The following is a 26,019-nucleotide window of genomic DNA, read 5'->3' as shown; positions in this document are numbered from 1 at the left end:
AATAAATGATGATTATGATTATTATGATTATGAGATGATTGAGCATAGATAAGAAGGACTCCATACCGAGCTTTCGTACTCGAAGCTCCTCTGTAATTGGCAAAATAGGAATCCCTTTTTTACAGAAGTATTTTTGATTGATGATTCTGTGTTATAAAAGTTGACCAATCGTGTTATGCTATGGGTAATTCAAAGACAAAGACATGATGAATACTGACATTGAACTTTAATTCTTAGCTTTAGTCGTTGCTGAGAAAAATCGATATCGCTACAGCTAAATTATCAAGGCGTGTTTTATAAAGATTAAAATATGAAATACCAATGAAATTGTAGCAGGAAAGAAAAAATGCAAAAGACGTGAGGAAGTAGGTCACCGAAAAAAAAATAAACAAATATTTCTTATTTCAAAAATTTATTATGCATCACAGTGGTTTAAAAAAATATAAATTATTTTAGCGCATCACGCAAATTTCTCTAAACGTATACTAAATTAGTATTTATAGTAATACTATTTATATCCATTTTAAGATATCAATAAATATGGTAATCACTGCGTATACTATACATATACATTATTTAAACATTAGGCTGTTTATACACACGCCGCAGCGGCCGCTCCATTGCTCACCTTGTAAACAGCCTTACTGCGTATATTTGCTATTCGGAACTAGTTGCAAAGCTGTATAGATAAAAATTCATTATAAAACATCATCAAAGCAATTATTTAACATTGTAAAGTTAATTAACAAGGCAGTGTATTTTTTATTTGCACGTTAAACATCATACTTAGATAAGGCAAACTGTATTTAGCTTTACAAAAATTGCTTCGTAAGATAATTGAGATTCAGAGCACTTTAAGGCTGGCAGATTTGTAAAATAAGGCTTCGTTATTACTTTAGTCGAAATCATACATATCTTGCATACATGTATCACAATACTTATGATTTGTAATGAGGGTTTTAAAATGTTTTCTACCGCAACAGAGCAAACCCGACTTAAACGCAATTCAGATAAAAAAAGTCTAGAAAACAGCTGTGGTAAAAATTGTAAATGTTCGCAAAAAAAATTACTAGCAGGCACTTCATATCTATCATTTGTCACGAATATTTAAACACTGAGGGTATTTGAAACGTAATTCGTTGACGACCGTGCATAACAAATGGCGCTGTAGTCTCATAATTTTTGAAAAGCAAACTTCTTGTGTTGCATCTTCTAAAATATTAATATTATAACATAATATTAGTAACAGTTTTTACAGAATTAAGCTATTATAATAGAATTATTTATCATTATAAACTATTTAATAATTATTTATATTTACTAATCTTTCGTTATAATTTGAACTATAGTTTTTATAATCTTATTTCCCTTTTCATAGTGCAGCAGGTTTAGCGAGGGGTCGTTGATTTTCTCTTCCAGTAAGTTGATCAACTCTACTCGTATAGTTTTCAATATTTCTGCAACCTGTCAAAAATAAATAATTATTTTATAATACATAATAATATGTCGTATACTATAAGTAATATAAAAATATATACTAACTATTTATATAATATAATATATAAATGCGGTAAAAAATTTGTTTGAAAAAGATTATTATATTGGCAACTATGGGAAAATAAAACAAATAGGGATGATGACAAGGTCAGATTTGCGAATTTTGTTAATAAAATATAGAAATAACGGTAATAAATAAGTGTTAGCAAAATTTCAGCTTGATAACTTTTGTATTTTTTTTTTTTTGTTATGCGCCTTCAAAGTTGGATATTCAAGTCAATTTTTTTTCAATTATATTTCTATTTGTATACCATTCGATAACTTATTTTAAAGTAACTTTAATTGTTATAAACCCACTATCATAAACGCAATAATTAATATAGCTATCGAACAAAGTTCTCCCGCGATGCCTACAAGTAACTCTACGGTGACGTCATAATAAACATAGTAAAAGGAGGGGAAGTAAGTTATATTCATACAAAGGCACCGCGCGCGGCTTGTATGTGTGCGCCATAGTATCAATGCGTCGCCACGTACGGCACACAACAAATTCTCGGCGGTACCAGCCTCTAAAACTCGCCGAGAGCCAAATCGGTTCAGCGGTTTTCGCGTGAAGAGGTAACAGACAGACAGACAAATGCATTTATAATATTAGTATGGATTACGCCTCACCTCATGTTTTTCCACTTGAAACATGATCCATCCGTCTTCTAACGACACTATAAACGTCCCGTTGTGTAGCTCCACGTTTAAGTTGCATCCTGGAAAATGAATATTACGTGTTATTTTTTTATAAAAATAGGGAAACGAGTATACGAATCTCCTAAGGCTCAATATATACTAGTGCAGAGTCGAGGCGCATCGAAGCGAATTATTGAAACTGAATATAACAAATTCAACCTTAACTCCAAAGCGTTAACGCACTATATTACTTCTGAGAATTTAAAAAGGCGCGCATCCGCGCGAACTCGCGAACAACGCTGATTGGCCTCGCATAAGTAATGTACGCGTTATGCTTTTGCGAATTTTCTGTGTTTTTGGGAATTCGCTTCGCTTCGACTGTGTGCTATTATAAATTGACCCTAATTGAAAGAGATTACCGTCGTCTACGGACACCAACGTAGGAATCGTAACTTTCGTATGTGCATTAACGCAAATGCTTTTAAGAATGTTTACTAATTTCTCTACATCATTTAATCATATACTGTTTTTATTGTTTTTTTTTTCAAGAGCCGTTATAAGTTATAACTACACAGTCGCACTACTGCTACTGATTTCGGATTTCTTACTGATACGTTTATCCCGTACGGACCGTACATTTTGTTGCGTGGAAAAGTATCCTATGCACTGACCTCCATTGTACAAGTACGCTGGACCTATGACACCCTTTGAAATGACTGCTGTTTATTGTGTCTATTTGAAGCGAAATCAGGGCCCCCAGTGAGGGTGAAGAGTACTAAATTTGACGTAACCACAACCAATAACAGTTGTCATCACTAGTATTAGTTTCAAGTACTCCCACTACTGCTATCAGCGCCAATATGGCGACTTTCCAACGTCAATTTTACGTCAGATATAGTTCTCTTCCCCCGCATTGGGGGCGCTGATTCTGCTTCAAATAGGCACAAAAAACAGGTGAGTATCATAAGTCCAGCGTACTTGTATAATGGAAGTCAGTGATCCTGTTGTGGACACAACGATGGCAAGGGTGGCGAACATATTTTAGAAAGTTAAGTAGTGTATTTCTAAGATATTGTTAAAGTGAAATCGCCACATGTTCGGTCCCTTTGACTGTATTAGGTTCGTTAGTTTTAAAATACGTTATTGTGTTCCTTAAAAATTAGTAACGAGTAAAGCTGTTTCTCTTAAAAAGTAATAAAGCATTGTCTTTGTCAGAACAATAAATAAAGGATATTTAGGAACAGACGTTCGGCAATATCTGAGAAACTAGCGTGAGAATAGAATTTTAGAAAGCTAGCAGATGCTTAGTTTATTGTCTACGGTAGATTTATTTATTTGATTATGTGTATTGGAATATGTGTAGAGTACAAATAAATAAAGACTAGGCTATCGTATGTAATATGGAACACCTTTGGGGTTAGATACGAATGTGATTAATTAGTACACCTCTGAATTAGATTTAATTTGTATAATGTATATTAATCTAAGACTCTGATCTGTGAGTCATGATATTATGTTACGTAGATTAAGAACATAATATCATGGTATTGAAATTGTTGTATTGCATATGTATTGAATAATTATTGTGTATGTAATTTGTATTGTGTAGTGCACAGTGCCATAGCAATGGGTAGGAAAGAGATAGGTGTACGCTGAAATGGTATCTCCGCACGATAGAAATAAGGCGGGGGCTTCTGCGTATATCCCCGCACCGGGATAAGTGGGCGGGGTCTTCTCCCTCTGCGCTAGCGCATGGCGGGAGTGAAGCTTAGACGTATAAATAGGCCGGTCGGCGTTGCGTCGTGGCGTTGCGATAGAATAGTAATTGGGCATTGGACTCATACGGCAACTACGACTCGAAACTCTGACGGAACTTGGTCAGAGAACACCATTCTTATCGGACGGATATAAATTGCTCCGATAGGTCAGATTACGGGTGTAACGAGTATAAATATTGAGTAGTCCGCCCTTTGCCTTGGTACAGTGCACAAAGTTTAATTTTAATATAATAAATCGAAGTGAAGAGTTAAAAGTGATTTAATTTAAAGTCATCAAAGCTCAAATATAGATATATAAATAATATCAACAAAAATCATACAGTCCACAATATTGTCTGGTCCTTCGAGCCGGATGAAGAAGAACGAGCTGCTGGTTAACCAGGAAGAAAATCAGCCCTTCAAAGCCGAAGAATAGTAAGCAAGTTGTCGTCGGAAGAATAAGAAGAACGAAGTACTTGCCAGTGCCAGTTTACCAAGTCGAAGAGGTTTGAAGCAACGGACGTCTAGCGTTGTAACGTTGAATCCGTCGAACGACAACGTCTATTCGTTTTGCCGTTGAGTCCACGCAACGTCTGTGTGCTGACTCCGCAAAACTTCATCCGCGTCGTGAACAAGCGAGGAGGCGTGTAATGGAATAGTCACCGCAACACCGAACGGTTGCACTACGTGACGTCGAGTGCGTGAACGACGCGTCGGTGAATCGCAACGAAAAAGCGTGCCGATTATCGACTCACGTAGCAGGATGGTGGTTACACGCAGCCAGGGAAATGCAGCGGGTGAAGAGGAGTGTCAAGACACAAGGACGAGCAGGTCGGAATATGAGTACCTGCAGCCGGATGCAAGTAGAGCAGAATACGAGCGTCTACGCCCCGGCATAGAAAAAAGCCCAGTACCTGCGACAGTGAGCAGGAGTGAGGCGGAGCGCCGTCTACGGTCACCGACGCAGTCAGTGGCCTCATACAGTTCAGCGGCTAGCGTCAGAACGAGAATACAGCTAGCAAGACTGAAAGCCGCTGAAGAAATGGCAGCTATCAGGAAAAAGGAGCTGGCCATTGAAATGGAACAATTGAAAATTGAAATGGAACAGTTGGATATTGAAGAAGAACGTGTAAAGATGCGTTTGGAAAAAGAAATGGCAGGCATTCTACGTAAGCAGAAAAAAAATGCTTGAGGACGCGGCCACGAAAGAAGATCGACCACGGGTCGCCGAAACAAACTCGGTCGCCTCACGGGGGGAGAAAGCAAGCCAAGAAAATCAGCAAGTGCAGCAGTTAGCAGAGCCAGTCGCTGCTCGAAATGAATCAGATATCGAGCAACTGGACGATGTTATCGGAAGAACGGCGAGAGCGCAGGCTCTTCATAGCGACCCGCCAACGTTTACCAGTTCGATAACCGATTGGCTAGCCCCTCAGGCCTCGTATGGTGACACAACACAGACGTATAATGTGTTACAGGCTGGAAACATACAAAGGCTAAGGCGCAAAGCAGAACCTTGCGGACTCGAATTGTGTGTCCGTCCGCATCATAGCTCTCAGCATGCTGAGCTGCAACAGAGGGCACAGGAATCCAAAGATGCACCTGAAAATGACAAGGTCCTGCACGTTATCGAAAGAACGAGCCCAATCGAAGACGAAGAATTACTACAAGAGAAAAATTCTGAGATGAAGGCATCGGACGTTAGCGACCGACCACGGGTGAAGAAAGAAGACCAGCGAGCCCTGGAGATAGTCACAAGGACTATTAGACCGACCCAGGAGCGATCGGAAGCTGGACTCCCATGGCGTCAAGATGAAAAGAAACTCCCTCAGCGCTATAAAGCGACTCTCCAACAGAAAAGCACAAAGAGGAAGATAAGTGCCGATCCTGCGTTCGCCGGATATTATTTCAAGCGGCGCAAGTTGAAAAGGTTTACGTCTAAGTTGGTACCCCGACGCGAGGCGCGAAAGAACGAGCGACCAATCCAGCGTGGTGACGTCAGAAAAGTTAGCACGTCACCGCCACGCAACACCCGGTCCGAAGGATATCACCGAGAACACCGCACCGGGACCAGATGGAGAAGTACGGCCTGCTGTCGTCCAAACACGGACGAGGATGTTCCGGGGGCCTGGAAGGAAGCTGGTGCTACGGGGAGGAGAGGCTACGCAAGCTGCGCCGGGGGGAGAAATGTTGTGGACACAACGATGGCAAGGGTGGCGAACATATTTTAGAAAGTTAAGTAGTGTATTTCTAAGATATTGTTAAAGTGAAATCGCCACATGTTCGGTCCCTTTGACTGTATTAGGTTCGTTAGTTAAAATACGTTATTGTGTTCCTTAAAAATTAGTAACGAGTAAAGCTGTTTCTCTTAAAAAGTAATAAAGCATTGTCTTTGTCAGAACAATAAATAAAGGATATTTAGGAACAGACGTTCGGCAATATCTGAGAAACTAGCGTGAGAATAGAATTTTAGAAAGCTAGCAGATGCTTAGTTTATTGTCTACGGTAGATTTATTTATTTGATTATGTGTATTGGAATATGTGTAGAGTACAAATAAATAAAGACTAGGCTATCGTATGTAATATGGAACACCTTTGGGGTTAGATACGAATGTGATTAATTAGTACACCTCTGAATTAGATTTAATTTGTATAATGTATATTAATCTAAGACTCTGATCTGTGAGTCATGATATTATGTTACGTAGATTAAGAACATAATATCATGGTATTGAAATTGTTGTATTGCATATGTATTGAATAATTATTGTGTATGTAATTTGTATTGTGTAGTGCACAGTGCCATAGCAATGGGTAGGAAAGAGATAGGTGTACGCTGAAATGGTATCTCCGCACGATAGAAATAAGGCGGGGGCTTCTGCGTATATCCCCGCACCGGGATAAGTGGGCGGGGTCTTCTCCCTCTGCGCTAGCGCATGGCGGGAGTGAAGCTTAGACGTATAAATAGGCCGGTCGGCGTTGCGTCGTGGCGTTGCGATAGAATAGTAATTGGGCATTGGACTCATACGGCAACTACGACTCGAAACTCTGACGGAACTTGGTCAGAGAACACCATTCTTATCGGACGGATATAAATTGCTCCGATAGGTCAGATTACGGGTGTAACGAGTATAAATATTGAGTAGTCCGCCCTTTGCCTTGGTACAGTGCACAAAGTTTAATTTTAATATAATAAATCGAAGTGAAGAGTTAAAAGTGATTTAATTTAAAGTCATCAAAGCTCAAATATAGATATATAAATAATATCAACAAAAATCATACAGTCCACAATAGATCCTATGTCATTTCCCGGGCCTTCCATACTAAATTTCATCAAAATCGGTTCAACGATTTAAGCTTGAATATGTAACAGACGGACAGGTCACAGGGCATTAATATGGACAATGTTGGCGACTCACCTGAAAACAACACCAGCGGTAACTGCGGCACCATGGAGACCTCCCTCACAAACACTCTAGACGTCTTAACTTTTTCCTGATACACCAAGTAGGGGCTGGTGAAGTGCCTCTCAGTGGCGGCTACACAAGCCGGGTGGAGGGCAACCGTCGCGTCTCGAGTCACGAAGCGTAACTCCCGCGCGTTGGGTTGCACCGCCACTGCACCCCCCGCTGACATGTGGAAGGATTTCTCTGGGGTTAGCACCTAGAGATAGGAAATTAATGTTAAATAGCTAAACAGAAGATAATAATATAATTAATGTTTCTCAAATAGGAGTTGATATACAGGTTGTTTCAGTAAGGCTAAGCCGAACTGGGGTGACTCAGGAGGACTTTCTAAACAACTTTTGTTCGACTTTTAGAAATTCCATAGTAAAAAAGTCACGTGACCAACAAAGTTTCTACTTTCTACGGAGAATCAATTTTTCGTAAATTTTCAATTTTTTGTTGTTGTACAGGTCATTCACCTCCTTTCGGCTTAGACCCAGTTTCATCAAGCAATGTTAAATAAATAATGGCTTGTTAAATCAGTTAACGGCCTGTTAGAGCTATCGAGCGTTCCACCATACGCTAATGTCATGTCAAATTGCCTAACACGGTGTTAAATTTTAATTCCTGCTGGGGAGGTCCGTTAATATTACAACAGGCCGTTATAATAGTCAAAACAACAACTGTCAAAGACAATATCCAATATCAATAAAAGAATCTGTTTTGACTTTTGAGTGTTTCCGCCATGTTTCGCTACATCCTTACATATTATTTATTATTTTTTATGTTATGCATAATTATTTATTTTCATTTTGTCAAAAATTCAGCCCTCGGATTTTCCTTGACATTGCAAATACACTGACTTGTATCAAAATTACCAAACCGAAATAAGTAAATAAAAGTTTGTATCATGATTCATGTTTTCAGCTTTGACAGATTATAATTATGTAAATTAAAAAAAAAACTTTTGTAGTGTAACAAATGTATGCGATCAGTGATATTTTAATTTGGTCGCATTATCTACCAGATGACGTATTATACGAATAAGGTGAAAATGACACATTGCAGCCAACATGTCGTATTAAACTTGTACATTGCAATTTCGTCGCCTTATAACAAGAACGAACGAATTGAATGTTATTCACTCGTTGTTCACTTAACATTGCATTTACTAATCCGCTCTTAAATTTTTACTGTGGGACATAAGTATTTTAACAGTCTGTTTAATTTTCCAAGGTCCGTTAAGTAATGCCTTGTTAGGATTTAACAAACAGAGGTTGGTGAAATTGGGTCTTAGTATACCTTATTTGAAACACCCTTTATAAAACAAGTACTTAACTGAAAGAAAAAAATTTTGAAAGTCAGATATTTTCTTTATGAGCTGCTTCTGACTGTCTTGATAAAAAATCCAAAATATGGTTTACAATAAACTATAAAATATCATAATGTTTATGATCGTGTAACTTACCTTTACAACATTTGGATAGAGAGCTGCGCACAGTATGGCTACCAGTAACCTGTCGTTGTTCCCGTTTGAATTTAACTGAAATGAAACAATAGTTTTTTTTTTTTTTATAATTAACAAGTCACTTTATTACTATGCGATGCACCAATTATTTGTTTAGCTCAGCATTAAGCTGCGTTTCCACTGGAGATGCGTTGCGAGGAATGTGTTTTTGAGAACCAATAGAATCGCTGCGCTTAGCGAGGTCAGGCAAATGAAGACATTATAATGATTCTCAAAAACACATTCCTAACAACCGGTGGAAACGCACCCTTAAGGTCTAAAATTTATTTTATTTTGGAACGAAGTTCCTTATCGCGTGTTCGGCGTAAATCTGAAGGCTAAACAGAACGATATTTGACCTTGATTTGACCTCGACACTTTTTTATTAGTACCTGCATGTTAGGGAAAGAGGGCGTTGATAGTAAGTATTACTGTGCGTCAGCTAGATGGCGTTTTTTTTTAAAATAAACAGCGACGCGTTTTTAGTATTCCTGGGCGTCAATAGATTTTTTATTAATTTTTTGACAGGGTGCAATTAAACCTACCTGCCAAATTTTTTTGGGGCTTAGGTATCATTAGGTGAGTCCATTAAACCAAAAAAATAGGGTGTTAATTTTTTTACAATAACATATTTTATCCCAAAAAAAATCGATGCACAATGGTCACTTCAAAAGTTAATAACGCACAGATATCCAGTCGAGTCCCGTTATGCGTAGGGGTAAAGCGGGGGTGACGCGCGGAGTGGGAGGCGGGAGGCCCGCCGCACGCCGGTCGCCGACCGCCGGCGACCGTTTAGTACCACGCGCGTAGTTGTATAGGTAACACGTAATTATTTTGTTTGTCACGGAGCCCCCGGCCCCCGCGCTTTAATTAGTGTATGTTAAGCCCTGGCCACACTAACGTCAAACACCGTTAATTATCGCGTTAATTCTAAAACATGTTATAACATTATCGCCTTTAATTAGTGGCATGTAAAGGCGATAATGCTATAACATGTTTTAGAATTAACGCGATAATTAACGGCGTTTCTCGTTAGTGTGGCCCGATAGTTACAATGTACCCTAACCACGATCGAGTATTATGAAATGTGGAGGCATAGGTGGAGGTGCCACATTTTGAGTGGCGAAAGTTTACGCGGAACCCAGAGACTGTACGAGCAAGAAAGCGTTCCTCGTCTTCGTAACAGCTGATTGATGATTCTCGAATACAGCAGCTGTACCCTGAATCTGAATCGCGAGACAATCAAAGACTCGGATTATGGACAGTTCGCACTTCGCAACACCGGCACACGCCTAGCCAGCCTCGAAGACATGCCTCTGACGAGGTTAGAAGTGACAAAGTTGTGCTTAACAAACTTTTAAAGTATCGTAACAAACTTTTAAAGACAATGTGAAAACGCGCTAGACTTTGCTTAGAGCAAAACGGATTGCAGTTTGAACTACGCTAATTGTAGACAAGATGGAAGTAAATAAGATTTAGAGGTGGGTTGTTTTGTTTTTTATTTTTTTATTAGTTGTACTGTGTACATAAGTTAATTGAATTTTTAAATACGCCTAAATGCAAAGGATGTGGTTTAGATTTATTATAAATTTAAAAAGTGCTTATTTTTCGTAATTAAAAAGTTGTAATTTTCGATTCTTTTGATATGTATCAATTAATTTTATTCTAAACATACCTGTCTACGTCCTTTACATTTGACGGTCCTAAGTTCGTCAAGTATGAAGTACTTGTACTATTATCTATTCTGTGGTATGAAGGGAAAATTCGCAACTTATGATAATAACAAGAATGAAGTGACGGATTAGCCCCTAATCAAATTAAGCAATGGCCTAGGGCATCACGTCTGAGGGGGCACCAGAAGAGTAAAGGTTCAAAGACCGATTCTAGTTGAGATACGGATAGGGGGGCCCACAGGCATGGATTGCTTAGGGCATCAAGTAGTCTTAATCCGTCACTGCAAGAATGTCAATGGAAGGGCGGGGCGGGGCCGGGCCGCGCATGTGTCCATATTTTGTGCTGTTTGGTAGGATAACTTTCGGAGGCTATTTCTCAAAATTTTAGTACTGAGTGATTATAAAAGAAGAAATACTTGTATTTTTATTTTTAGCAAGGATCAATATATCCAAATTTGGCAGGAAGGTTAAATTGCACCCTGTATAATATATTGTATAAGTACAGGTTATTTGAACATAAGAAATAACTTCGTTCCATTCAGGTGTCCCTTGACACCTCTCAAGTTTTTTTAAAAGTGTTAACCAAAATACTTTATAGCGATAACAATAATTTACAAAATAGCACCATCTATTAATTATCATCAAACATTACCTCTTCTCCTGTCAAACTAGCCACACTATCTTTTCTCATCTTCTTTCTGAGGGCGGGCATGTCTGGCACGAAGCCAATAGACGCGAGTAGACCGAGCAACTGATGTTTGATGTCTCCCAGCATCATCAACGTTTTGTGTGAGAGGAAATGTTCCTTGGCGAACACGAGGGCCGCGTGAGAACTCGACTTGAGCGCTTGTTGCCACCTCTGAAAAAAATATTAGCATGTTAAAATAATGGCATTTTATAATGGAGTTAATAACAAAAAGGTTATCATAATCAGCCGACTGTTAAAAGGGTTGGTGTAAATATTGAATGAAAAGGGAATGTTATCTATGGTCCAAACAGCTAGACTCATCAAAAATGTTCACACAATTTTTGACATTTAGCACGAAGCAACTTACTCTATAAGCTCTTAAAGTTGTCAACTGGTCACTGTTAGACATCGCAAACTCTCTTCTCTTAGCATCGGCTTCAGACTGAAATGTAATATGTTACTATTATACTAAGTAATTTATACCAAAAATTATTTTCAAAGTAAGCAAAAATATAGTTTTCAGATAAAGTTTTCTACTAATTCACCATAAATCTTTTATTTAACAAAATGGGCCAAGCAAAGACAATCAGACCTTGTGTAGTTATTCGCTGAGTATATTTTTTTAATATTTACAGTTTTATGCTTTTGACCATCGAAATAATATGTTTTATATTATCTAGATTAAGCAATACAATGTTACCTTTTTTCCAAAAGGCGCAACAAACGGACTCTTGTGGCTCAAAAACGCCGCCATAGTCAACGCCGAGTCCACACAACAGAATATGGCACCAAACAACATCAGCTTGCCAATCCGGACGTCGACTGGCAACTCTGCCAAGTGTTTGCCAAGCGCCGTTAGAGCGAGTGACTTGTCCAGCGCCCCTACATCTTGAAGACGTGTTAAAGCGCCATCTATGTTTGACTTTACTGGCGGTTCTATCGTTTTTCCTGTAAATAGATAAATAAATAAAATTATACTTTATCAATTATCTATAAAACAAAGCGTTTAATGATAGAGTAGGACAGCAATAATATTATGTGGAATGCATCGTTTTTCAGACATGTGTCATTTCTATAAACAAATAACAAAAATGAGGGCCATTTTTTCCACACATAAGTAATCTATTTTCCAAACGTGTGTATGTATGTATGTACATTCATGGAATAATTATACATTGTAAGTATAGTATAAATGGCCTACGTTATTTGGTCGGGTTAATCAAATCAATGTAAGCCGATATCTTTAGACTGAGTTTGTCATAACACAACCAAATTACGTAGATCCTGCATGCATCAACTACAGAACATACCTAGCACCTCATGCACGCTCATGCCTCTAAACAGGGGCAGTATTTTCAGCTTGAGCAGCAGTTGTTCGAGCGGCACCCGGTGGATCTCCGGTACGGGTTGGTCGGAAAGATGATGGGTGTAACGGTGTGAGGTGTACAGATGCACGCACACTCCCGGCATGACGCGGCCTGCTCGCCCCTTACGCTGTTTCGCGTTGGCGCGCGACACCCACACGAGATCCAGGGATTCCATATTGCGGTTGGAATCGAATCTGTAAATGTTGAGTATGTTATATGTATAAAATATGTTGGTAACGTTGCCTGTTCCTTCGGTTAGGCACATAAAATGAAAATTACATTTTTTATGTACACACGAAGCGTTATCTATTGCCACTTATCGCGCAACTTTGTACCATCGAGGAAATTGATTCCTAGGCAGTTGACAGACCAACGTCATTTGGTCGGATCATGTCAATAATTCGATGATTGTGATCTGTTGGCTGGGTTTGACGTAACGCGACCAAACTACGTAGGTCCCCCATCTGCCTAGGAATCAACTTCTTTGATAGTACATACATTTTCGTAACGTAATATTGGAAAGTGAGGAATCTCTTTAATATAAGCTGATGATAATCTGTTGTAAATTTTTCTATCCTCTTCTAAATTTGAGTAAGAATATTGATACGCTATGATTTTACTAACAAGGCGTTGAAAGTCATATATTTTTTAAAGTTACTCATCCTTTACCTCTTCTCCTTCATGCGACCACAATCAACGACGAACACACAATCGTCGATAGTAACAGATGTTTCCGCGATGTTTGTCGACAGTACAATCTTACGGACGCCGGCACGAGGCGTCTTGAATACCAGGGACTGTTCCTCGCTCGATAGTGTTGAGTGTAGCGGCACTATTATGTATTTTCCTGTCCTGAAATAATTCAATAAATAGCTAATAAAAATTCGATAGTAACTTGAAGTATAGTCCTCCAAGAAAGTGAAGAAATTAAAAAGTGGCAACATTTTAGTGCCATCCCTTTCAAATCAATCTAAGAACAAGGGAGACACTACGATGTTGCCACTCTTTAATTTCTTCACTTTCTTGACGGACTATAGCTGTTCCGACATACAGTTGGTCTGTAGCAAGTTAATTACTTTATTGTTCAGTTTTGTAAACATTTTCACCGTTCGTCTTCCCTGAATGTACACGATTGTTTTAGACCAAATTCGCCAATTTGATTTAGACCTTCTTGACTTTTAAACATTTTAGATTGCAATCGAATTTTATTCAGAAAATAAAATATATGTTGCCCCCCGATTTGGTAAAAACTGGCAAGTACTTTCATATCGAAAGCCAAAAGCCCAAGACACTTTGGGTCGAAGCTTTTTTATATCAATTTATGAATGCTTTAACTAAGGAATACTTTTATTCAGTTTATCAAAGTCAATTTGAAAATTATTATTAAACTAGATGATGCCCGCAACTCTGTTGCGCCAAAACTTGTTTATCGCGCGGGAACCGTACATTTTCCGGGATAAAAGTATCCTATGTCCTTTCCCGGGACTCAAAGTATCTCCATGCCAAATTTCAGCAAAATCGGTTCAGCGGTTTGAGCGTGAAGAGGTAACAGACAGACAGACAGACACACTTTCGTATTTATAATATTAGTATGGATACATAGTAAATGAAAGTTAAAAAGTTTATCCCCGTGTTTTTTCGTTTATTTAAAATTACTATAAGTAACCATTTTAAACTTAAAACACAGTATTATACTTACTTGGGACTAAAAGTGTGACTATCCACCAGCTGATCATGTAGCGACATGATCTCTGCAATGCCGGGCAGGAATATCAAGATAGCACCAGTTTTCGGCCACTTGTGATCGCCGGTCACTATGTATGTCAGCACATGTTCTATTAGTTCTAGATTTATCTGAAAATATATAAAATTCATGAAAGTATATATTCTGTGGTTTTAGAAGGGAGGCCCCAAAGTTTTACATTATAAAACTCCCAAAAATACAAATATATAATATGAATAAAATATTATTATTCGTTGTCTACTACACAAAATATAATTAACACGTAGTTTAAATAATAGTAAAAATAATGTCTGTCACTAGATGGCATTTCCACCTGCAATACTTACATAATAGCTTACTCTTCTGTATTCCATAAATTAAATAAATATATTTAGCAGTATACGAAATACAGATGACCCGATCTTCAAGGAATAAAAACTCTTAACTCTATGAACGAAAAATATCATACCTTTTCAGTGTCCATCAAATACAGATTCTTACAGGTTTGCTTGCTACAGTGACTATACCGGGCCACCATCTGCGATATGCTCAGGTTCTCATCACGGATGGAAGCTTTGGGAGGCTCCGTAGACTCGGAGCGGACGTCACATGTCTCTAATTCTGTTTCCAAGTCGGATTTCTTGTCTCTGTCCGCTGTAAATGATATTTTAACTTCATTAAAAAGGCAGTTTGCCACGTGGCTAACCAATGTACAACTAACATCGTTGTTATTTTGTTAAGTCGACGCGGAAAAACATCAAACGCCAAAAAAGGAAAGAATAAAGGGCCATCCATAAACTGCGTCACACAAAATTTGGACGATTTGAGTGTGCTGCATTACGCCTGTATAATGCTTTTTAAGCTTCCTATAATAAAGTACTGTCACGTTTTGTATGACGATGTGACATAATATGGATGACTTAAGCGTGCGCCCGCGAGGCGTGCTTGTTTCAAGTCATCCCATAGAGCAGTGGTGCGCTGAGCGGGTCAGCCGTCGCACGATGAGTATGACGAGCGCACGGCGCGGGCGCCCGCGACGGGCAGCCGCACCGTGCACACGCTCAATGCAGCGAACGCCCTTAGTTTGTGCTTAGTCATCAACATAATATATTAGTTTTGAATCCTAATTTTTTTTTAACGAAATAAGGGGGCAAACGAGCAAACGGGTCACCTGATGGAAAGCAACTACCGTCGCCCATGGACACTGGCAGCATCAGAAGAGCTGCAGGTGCGTTGCCGGCCTTTTGGGGATTGGGCCTCCGGTAAACTCACTCACTCGGCGAAACACAGCGCAAGCGCTGTTTCACGCTGGTTTTCTGTGAGAACGTGGTATTTCTCCAGTCGAGCCGGCCCATTCGTGCCGAAGCATGGCTCTCCCACGTATAGATCTAACGATTTCTAATTTGTAATGTAAACAATACCTTTTTTAACTTTCCTCGCAAAGGGACCATTTTCTTCCATAACATAGTTGCTGATTTCCATAATGTCTTCTACGAATATCTGTTCTACTGGGAATGTTCTGCCTAAAACAGTTACATTAGTATTTTAAAATATATCCTTATCGCTACATATACACATAGCTGGGCATTAACTCGTTAATCCGTTAATCGTTAATTAACGAATTTAACATTTTGATTAACGGATTAACTTTTAAGTTAACTTTTAAAAATATGAACGGACTGGTTAACTTCAGTTAATATGCAGAAGTCTGTTAATCTTGATCCAATGCCTACTATTTACCGCACGGCACCGCGGCGCGGCGCGAAAACAGGTTCAGACGAAACAAAAATAATACTAGATATACATTTGCAGGCGCATGCAAGTGAGAAGATATTTGATTCGTTTTATCATTTCATTATTCAGCGCCAGTGCTTACAGAGAGAGTGATTTGTTTATCTATAATAATTATTGTATTCTAATTTCTACCTAGAATACAACAATTATAGAAGTATTTTGTTTTGTCCCTAACCTGTTAACTTCCAAAACCTTAAACCAACAGGTTTTGTATGTACACTAACGCAACGTTACAACAAGGCCATATTACACATATTAACGGATTAACGATTAACGTTAACTTGCGTTAATTCGTCCGCAATGTAACGCTTTAACGTTTAACGAAGCTAACATTTTTTTAACGGAGTAACGATTAACGAAGTTAACTATTTGATTAACGGTGCCCAGCTATTGTATCAAAACTGTTTTTCAACTAAAAGCAAAATATAATATGTATGCAAAGAAATATGATCATAACAACAAATTAAACAACCTAAAAGGAAAACTCAAGAGAAAAATATACAGAAAAATCTGACCTGGTATCTCCAACACTGGAACCTTGTCAAAGTAATCCGAGAACAGATCCGCATTCAATGTAGCGCTCATGAGTACAACTGTCAAGTCCTTTCTCACTTTGATAAGGTCCCTCAAGATGAGCAGTAGGAAGTCACTCTCTTCTGACCTTTCGTGGACTTCATCTACTATAATATGCGTGACGGATTGTAATTGAGGATCGTATTCCAGCCTTCTCAACAAAATACCTGTTGTGCAGAAAGTAAGTCGCGTTTTCGATGACACTTTACTTTCTAGCCTGATCTGGAATTGATATATGCTGTTACACAAAATCCCTTGAAACTTGTAATGAATGTATAGATAAAACCTTATTAAAATTAACACAATTTGTTTATGTTATACATTTGATCTAACCTTTTTAGTTTTTAGGTATTTAATCTTATACTTACACAACAATGTAAGTTTTCACTGAAGAGAGAAAATATAATATTTAAAACAATATTTTGCTAATAGCTCCCACACCGGTTTCGGTGACGGTGGCCGGTTTCATTGAAACCAGGCCAGCTATGCAGGAGTAATTTTATAGTGCCCAAGTGTGTGCGCAGTACACAAGAGTACTCTCTATTCCTTTACTCCCATAACCCAGTAAGACGGAAGACCGACACGACTGGCGAGAGAACAGGCGCAGGACCGACTTTCTACATGTCCATCCGACGCATGAATCATCTTACTTGTCAGACAATCAGGTGATCAGCCTGCATTGTCCTAACCAAACTTGGAAATAATATGTTTGTAACACCTCCGAGCCAAGAGCCGCGCTCTATACCATTAGACCACGGAGGCATTATGCAGTAACGCACACGTCCGCGCTGCGCGTCGTGTGCGTTACTGCATATAATTGCATACGTTCTATTTCCACGGACTAAAAAGTGCGTCATGGATAGTCTGTTGTCTGCGATGCGCCTTATTTTTTTTGTATTTTATGAATAAACTCCAAAACTATTTTTATTTATTATTAAAAGGCTAAGGCCTATTTCAATGAAATTAAGCACAGTTTATACTGATGATACATTTTACTGTGGTAAAACATTATAAATGCAACATCTATGATACATTTTACTGTGGCAAAACATTATAAATGCAACATCTATGCTACGAATAATAAAAACTAAGGAAACGTAACTCCCATACTTCAACCGTTTTAAATTTGGCCCCTTTTCGAACACTAAAATATGACAATTCAGATTTTCGCCAAGGTCGTATCCCAGGTAACGTATCATAATATGGCGCGCCGGACGACAGCCTGCGCAGTTATTGTCATTGTCATAGTTATGAAACAAATAATTGTCAAAAGCGGATAGTATTATGCAGTATACACCAAGCACATCTACTATCACGAAGAAACGAGCACATAATTATTATTTTTAAATCAAACATTTTCCTCTGTTACATAAGACATCGATAATAGGTAATTATAATATACATGTAATAATTATGAACAAACCTTGTGCGACTCGGGCGAATCTAAAACTGTCCGAGCACCTAGAGAAGACGTTTTCAGATTACAAAAATCTATGTGCTAAATTATTACAGAATTGAAATTAAAAACTTACGTAAATTTTGTACAGTTTATAACTCACAATAATTAATATAATATTTTTATAACAGTTAGCAGTTTTTTTATTAAAAAAATATTATTACATTGTTTTTTTTTTTTTGTTTTGTTATAAAAAAATACCCATATCATCTTATAACGCATTTAGTATAATGTCAGCCAGACCCTAAAATTTTATAATTAAATTGTTACATCTTGCATAACACTGTCCATGACAACTTTGTAAAAATTTTGTAATTATATAATTTTTTGATTATTGCACTTTTAGAATAACATGTAAATTTAATAAGACAAACACAAAGAGACCAGCTTAATTTTATGCAAATACCCAAGCATCCAACTTAAATAAACTAATCTTTTTTGGGTCGACAAAAATACAAGAAATTTAAGCATAGTTTTAAACAATTTACTTACAGATGAAGGGTTATTCCTGTATTAAAAGTCGTATCTGTATGACTTCTACACCATTTCACAGGGCATTTAAGCATTTTAACAAAAAAAATATTGTAAAAAGCTACATAAAAAGTAAGTATACAAACCTATGTAAACAAATTGTAAAATGAGTTTGACAAAATTGTCATGTCAACCTGGTTGAATGTCACTCGAGTATATATACACGTAAAATGTGTACCGAACACATGCATAAATATGCATGTATTCGGGTCACATTTTGTAGCCTTTTGGTGCACTTTTTTTGACCGAGTTACTCTTCCTTAGTTTTTATTATTCGTAGCATCTATGATACATTTTACTATGGCAAAACATTATGAATTCAACATCTTTGACATCTTGGTAATATCTCACCTGATATCCAACAACCTGCCCAGTCTTCTCCACTCTCTCATCAGCAACCCTGTCTGCGACACCAATAGCCGATATTCGTCTGGGCTGGGTACAGATGATCTCGACATGGTCCCGCCCACCATGGTTAAAGTGGTCCAACCAGTCGTCTAATATGTACTGCGGCACTTGGGTACTCTTGCCACAGCCCGTTTCTCCGCTGATAACAATCACCTAGAATAGGTTATACGAGGAAGGGCCTAAGTAATCAAATAAACATGCTAGCTGCGTAAGTGGACAACATTTGTGACGATTATAATCATGAAAAAAGTAAGTGCATAAAAAATTACTCTTGCGTGATATTTGTTTAAATTTTAGATGAAGCTAATTTTTATGATCCAGGGGCCGTACTACGAAACCGTTTTAAAACTCAAACAATCGTACGAGAATGCCGCGTCCTACTCTAATAAACGAGAAATGATGTTGCTAGAGCAGGACGCGGCATTCTCATTCGGTTGTTTCAAAGTCGAGTCTCAAAACGGTTTCGTAGTACTACAGTCAGTAGTAGTACTACAGTAGCCTACAGTCTTTGAGGTTAGCTTGATGGTTAATAGTAGACTTGGAAACAGAGCATTAGTGATTTACATAGAACAAATATCCACTTGTTATTCTATAACTTAAAAATTACCTGAGATTTTTGCATTGCCTGCAATATCTCCTGTCTTTTGTTCCAGGCCGGCAACTTTTTTCTGCTATTCATCATTCTATTATACCTATCATTGTCTGGTTTTTCTACCCATCTCCTGGCAATTTCCTTGTTTTCTCTTAAGATTTCTTTAAAATTAACATTTGCTCTACCATTTTGAGGCTGTTTTCTATTATAATGTGTCGGTTTTAGTTCTTCTATGGTATTATTTTCAACTAATTGTGGGAATAAAGCATCTGAGGCTTCTGGAAAAGTTCTAGTGTCGAATTTCACGAAATTTAGAAGCTCCTCCTCATTATTCAATAATTCTACTAACGAATATATACTTGGGATACCATCTTGTGCTAATGTGCGTGCTTCATCAAACAATTTTGCTGTAATTTTCAAACAAACAGTCTCTGGGATAATATTTCTATTATTTTCTAGTTTCAGGAACAAGTACGGAGGTTGGTAGGGATATGCAGTGTCTTCAGAAAACCTTATTTCTAATTCATACAAAATACGCTCAGTGTCACCATTTTGTTTGTAACTTGTGTCTTCTACATCTGTCTTAGATTCATGTAGAAATTTACACTTCGAACCAAATCTACAGGGACCTTTAAGGTACAGTTTACAGACCTCTTTCTTTTTCGTTTTGAAGTTGGTGTTTTCTTTTTTCTTTGGTATCTGTACATCCTTATTTTCATATGCTTTCGTTAAGTAGTCTAAGCTTAGTTGCACTCGCCACACATTGTTGTCTATAACTCTAAATCTGTTTTCGTAAATGGATTCTAGGACAGCTTTTTCATCTTTTCTCATCTCCAGAAGCTCATTCTTTGGAGGAATATCACTTGGCTTGTCTTGTAGATCGATTTTAAAGTACTTATAGAATAAAATCTCTAAAGCTTTGTCTACACTCTCTCCAGCTACTTGTAATGCTTCCGCACAGTGGGCTTTATGGAAATTATATCTGAAATTAACATCAAGAAGATGGTGTAAATAACATTTAAGTAAATTTAAAAAGTTGAATATAATATTAGATGTAAACCTTTAATTAAATGACAAAATATATATGGAAATAAATGAAAGCTTACTTCTCTAATTTAGCTAAAGCAAACTCTCTAAGTCGAGCTTCTGAAGTCTTAATGTCTGGTTTAATATTTAGAGAATAGTCACAGCCTCCCTGTAGCACCAGATTTCCTCTTTCCATCCAAAATCTGTTGCTGAGGCTTGAACCTTTGTCCTGGAAATGTTAATGCCAAATTAAATCAAACCAAGTTTATTAAATAAATAGACCACTTTCTAAGTAAAAAGGTAAATTATTATATAATACACTGTACAGTCTTGCCCTTGTCTGATGTTGCCTGACAAACAAGGGCAAAACATTGTAGGTACTTATAGCTATTATTCAGGTATAGTATCTTTTTTATATTTGATTCAGTATAATATTATTGTACTAGCTGTGCCCCGCGGTGTTACATGCGGTTAACAGTACCTAAAATGTAGCCTATTTGTTAATCCAGGGTATCAACTGACTCCATACACCAAATTTTATTAAAATTGCTCCAGCCGTTTAGATGTGCAGAAGTAACAAACATACAAACTTTCGCCTTTATAATATGAGTGTGATTGTATATGTCGTAGGATGATTTGATAAATCCGTGTTTTCGCGAAATCCCTAGAATTTACGCGAAAATTCGATTTATCAAATCATCCTACGATGTCGTAGGATGATTTGATAAATCGAATTTTCGCGAAAATTCTAGGGATTTCGCGAAAACACGGATTTATCAAATCATCCTACGACATATATAAGGGTTCATTTAATTACCTTGTACAAACCAGCACTGCCAAGTTTAAATTCAGGGCCATGGATAAACCTGAGCGTATCCAGTACCAACTTTTGTGAATCAGCGCTAAGGCGAATAGTTTGTAGTTCTACTTTCCGGTTTGGATGGGACTCCTCCTGTGGTTCCTCCTTTTGCTTTCTGCAACATTGTAAGAAAGACACCTCAACATCACATTGTGCAACAAAACAATTTTATAATTCAATAATATAATATTACCGTATTCGCGCGTCCACTGGCTCCCGTAGGAAAAAATCTGCTGCCAATTCTTTGCTCTGGTGGTCCATGTTTAGTGCCAAATTATGAAATGAAAATAAATAATAACAATGAATTAATAATTTACAGGTTAGAAAATTTCAATTTTGTGATGACACGTAAATGTCAAAATCTGGACAACAGCTGTCAAATTGACACAATATTTTTTTTCTCTTAACAGCGTTGAATGCCTCTAAAGTGAAAGCTGATCGGCCATAGTAGGTATCTTTGTAAAAAAAAAATTATTATTATAAGCATAGACTTAATTATAAGTGTAAACTTGTATAATACATCGAAATACAATACTATATTTCAATAGTTTAACGTTAATTACACTGGTCCACAAAATTATAACTTTTTTTGCCACACGAACTTTGTGATGATTTTTGATAAGTTAGAGCATTGGATTAATTAATTATTAAAGTACAAATACAACTGAGTATTTCGTGAATATTTCAAGTGTCTATGTGTTACTGTTATTAATATCGAGCAAAAAATATCTAAAATATCACGTTTGTTGTATGGGAGCCCCCTAAAATATTTAATTTATTTTATTTTATTATTTGTTGTTATAGCGGCAACAAATATGTACACAATTTGTGAAAATTTCAGAAGTCTAGATATATTAGCGGTTCTTGAGTTACAGCCTGGAGACACACAGACAGACGGACAGACATCGAAGCATGGGCGTATCTAGCTAGCGTAAACCGTAACTCCAAAGATGCTAATGATAATGGTAAAGCCGATAATGATAATGGAGATGACGTTTTAAATACCTTTTAGAGTACTCTTTGTCTGGAAAAGTACGTCCATTGTCCGATCAAGTCGACATCGGCACAGCCGTGGTTAATCCCTGGATTAAAAATTACACTGGATTAAAAGATTATGAAGAATGTAAGATCAAAGTTGATTGCCGGACATAACGCGTAGGCTCTTTATGCCTTTATTAGTAAAACCTTCACGCAAATATTTTGTAAACTCTAGCTAAAACGCTCTTCGTTTTTGAAGGGGATTTCCTTATCCATTTTTCCATATCACCTAAATCGAGGTAATTCCAAGTTTTGTCTCTAATTTTGAAATGTATAGGTATTGTACTGTGCCTATATTATTTAGTTACATACTTAGGTAATATTCGTGATCAAAAATTTATGCTTATAAATAACTATTTAATATTATGTTAAATCTTTTTAAACAAGGCTTCAAAAATCAAAACACGTGTTACTCAAATCAAATTCAGACGAGTAGGAAAAATTAAGGAAATGTAATAGGTATAAAAAATTAGTTACGTCACGTGCAATAGCCTCGATCTATGCTAGATCTTTCTGGATCAAATTATATTTTCGTTAATTTGATGTGACAACGTGATGTTGCAATTTACCACTCAGCTCCGTGACCATCAGACGCTTAGATAGATGGTTCCTTCGATGACGTAACTAGAAAATCTAAAATTATTGCAAGAAAATTAAGTACTTATATAATATTCTTTTAGTAAGATTTTTTTTTTTTTTTATTGTTCAACTACCTTCACCAGTTTAAAACTAAGTGCAGCTCTTTTATCCTTATAACCAAGTAACTCTTTTCATTGCAGCTACATTTTACATGAAAAAAATGCTGATTCAAATTTCAAAAGCAGGTTTTTTTTAGTCGAAACATTTGCCATCATAGCCATATAAAGTTGCTTACCTATTAATTAATATCACTGACCTCTATAATACACTGGACAGGCTATGCCGTACAAAATGACAGCTATTTCTTATGCCGTTTTGAAGCGCCGCGGTGAGCGTACTGTAAACTAATTTATATAGAAAACTAGCTGTTGCCCGCGACTTCGTCCGCGTAGACTTCAGTTTATAGCGCGCGATGTCAACAAAATTGGTGTCAAATGCTTTTATAAAAAAAACCCTGGTACCCCCTAAATCAATACAGCTGTCCAGTGTGCACACAATAAGTATTTCATTTTTTTATATTAAACTTTATATTTTATGCCAAATTTTAAAGCTTATTTAGCCCCCCAATTACACAACTTTACCCATAAACTATTTATCATTGATAGGTTTAAGGTTACGGTTATTTAATACCTATCGTAGAATAGATCAACAATCGAAAAAAATCGAAACTTAGATGGAAGATGATACCACCTCTTATAGAAAGACTTTTGAGCAAGCGTCAGCGCGATGTAGAAGACGCACGGCGCCATCTATTATGAATTTTTGGAACTAACTTAATTTGAACCATTTTTACGCATTTTCACCCCCTTACAAGCCTTTTTTTCAGTAAAAAAGTAGCCTATGTCCTTTCTCAGGCTTTAGACTATCTGTATACAAAATTTCATTACAATCGGTTCGGTAGTTTTGGCGTTTGGCGTGAAAGCGAGACTGACAGACAGAGATACTTTCGCATTTATAATATTAGTATATATTATGTGCACACTGCACAGCTGTTTTTGGGTATTTTGATTAATTAAGGGCCGCGCTACACCGGAATGGCAGCGGCGAGGCGAGCACTTTCAGCGCTGCCATTCCGGTGTAGCGCGGCCCTAAGAGGGGTACCAGTTACCAGGGTTTTAAAAAGTTTTTAAATTTGACACAAATTTTGTTGACACCGCGCGCTATAAACTAAAGTCCACGCGGACGAAGTCGCGGGCAACAGCTAGTTATGAATAAAAACAATATATAATAAAGTAGGTATGATTAGTTCTGTTACAATAATGAAGTAAAAATAAAACGCCATCTGTTTTCATATATTAGAATTAAAATGCTGATTGCATTGATATATTTTCTGGATGGAATACAGGCCAACACGGTACACTCGAACTCCTTTATTTAGCGCCTTCTGTTGTCAACTCTTCATTTTATATGTTCTTTATTTTATGTGTGTGTTTGTAACTTTGATGTGCGCAATAAAGTATATTCATTCATTCATTCATTCATAATGCATGCATTTCTAATATATTATATTAGAAATGCAGTAGGAGTTCTATAAGATAAGATAGATTGATTATTAATATACCAAGTGATAATATTATTAAACATATTATTCTAACGTATTAAAAACTATAAACAAAAACATAATAACTAATTATAAGTATGATTAGTTCTATGTTACAATGAAGTAAAAAATAAAACGCCATCTGTTGAATCGTATTAGAACTAAAATGTTCATTGCATCGATATATTTCTGGATTTTTTATAATATTATACATAAAATATATTCAAGATTTTTGAAATATTATTTTAATACACATCCAAGACCCAGGAACATTGAAAACTTTTTGTTCCGCCTGCGGGACTCGAACCCAGGACCCCCGGGATGAGCGCTGGCCACGCGCAATGCGAATTAATTTTCATCGATATTTTCATGGAAATAAGATATTTTCCCACATCAAAATGTAGCCTATGTCCTTTCTCAGACTCTAGAATAACTGTGTACAAAATTTCATTGCAATCGGTTCAGTAGTTTTGGCGTGAAAGCGAGACAGACAGACAGACAGACAGAGATACTTTCGCATTTATAATATTAGTATGGATGACAACCGCCATTTGCAAAATAGTAGTTCCAAGTACACTCACTACCGCTTTCACATAGCAATCAGCGCCAAAATGGCGACTTTCAAATAGGAATATTTTATTGATAGCGATCGCCTGTCCAGTGTATTATAGAGGTCAGTGATTAATATTCACTCATTCTAAAAAATCTCGAAACAGAAGAATCAGTACAAGGTGTAACAAAACATTGTGATAGTACTTTAGGGTCTGTATAAGTCCCCTGTACGGATTTCACTGTGAAAGTAGTAGCGCAGCAAGAAAAACTTTTTTTAAACTTTTTTATGGGAAAACTCATTGTGCTGGGGCGCGTGCCCATACAAATCTCAAAAAAATTTAGCTTTTTAGCGCAGCTATTTTTACAGTCAACTCTATACCAAACTTGGTACTAGTTATGAATATATTATGTGACCAAACCATACAGGGAACCCATACACACAATAATTTTCACTTTGTTATGTATTAGGTAGGTAAGTCATTGTAGGTGGAAGATTATTTTGTTAAAATGCCGTTCATGTCACCCATTTCAATATTATAATCTTCCCTATCAAAAAGGAAATATGTTACCGAAATGATAAATCATTTCCAGAATATTTCGTCAATGGAATATGCATGCAATGACTCTTCCGTGCATTGTATTTGTCATTTGAATGGGCATTTTCGTGTACCGCAT

The 26,019-nt window shown here is 37.1% G+C and overlaps 1 protein-coding gene across 1 annotated transcript; it reads right to left on the bottom strand.

Moving 5' to 3' along the window:
- Window positions 1–431: 431 nt before the first annotated feature.
- LOC121734722 (putative ATP-dependent RNA helicase DHX57) lies at window positions 432–21,900 on the bottom strand. The gene is made up of 18 exons (XM_042125322.1): window positions 21,769–21,900; window positions 21,534–21,690; window positions 20,797–20,945; window positions 19,706–20,672; window positions 19,042–19,251; window positions 16,646–16,925; window positions 15,758–15,859; window positions 14,806–14,990; window positions 14,313–14,467; window positions 13,283–13,465; window positions 12,557–12,807; window positions 11,947–12,194; window positions 11,614–11,688; window positions 11,211–11,417; window positions 8,847–8,921; window positions 7,352–7,595; window positions 2,170–2,258; window positions 432–1,464 (listed from the first exon to the last, which is right to left on the bottom strand). The coding sequence occupies exons 1-18, from the start codon at window positions 21,834–21,836 to the stop codon at window positions 1,321–1,323; spliced, it is 3,789 nt and encodes a 1,262-aa protein (XP_041981256.1). The 5' UTR covers window positions 21,837–21,900; the 3' UTR covers window positions 432–1,320.
- Window positions 21,901–26,019: the final 4,119 nt, after the last annotated feature.

Source organism: Aricia agestis, chromosome 16, assembly GCF_905147365.1.
Source record: "Aricia agestis chromosome 16, ilAriAges1.1, whole genome shotgun sequence".
NCBI classification, from domain to species: domain Eukaryota; kingdom Metazoa; phylum Arthropoda; class Insecta; order Lepidoptera; family Lycaenidae; genus Aricia; species Aricia agestis.
This window is presented reverse-complemented; position numbering and strand designations above follow the sequence as displayed.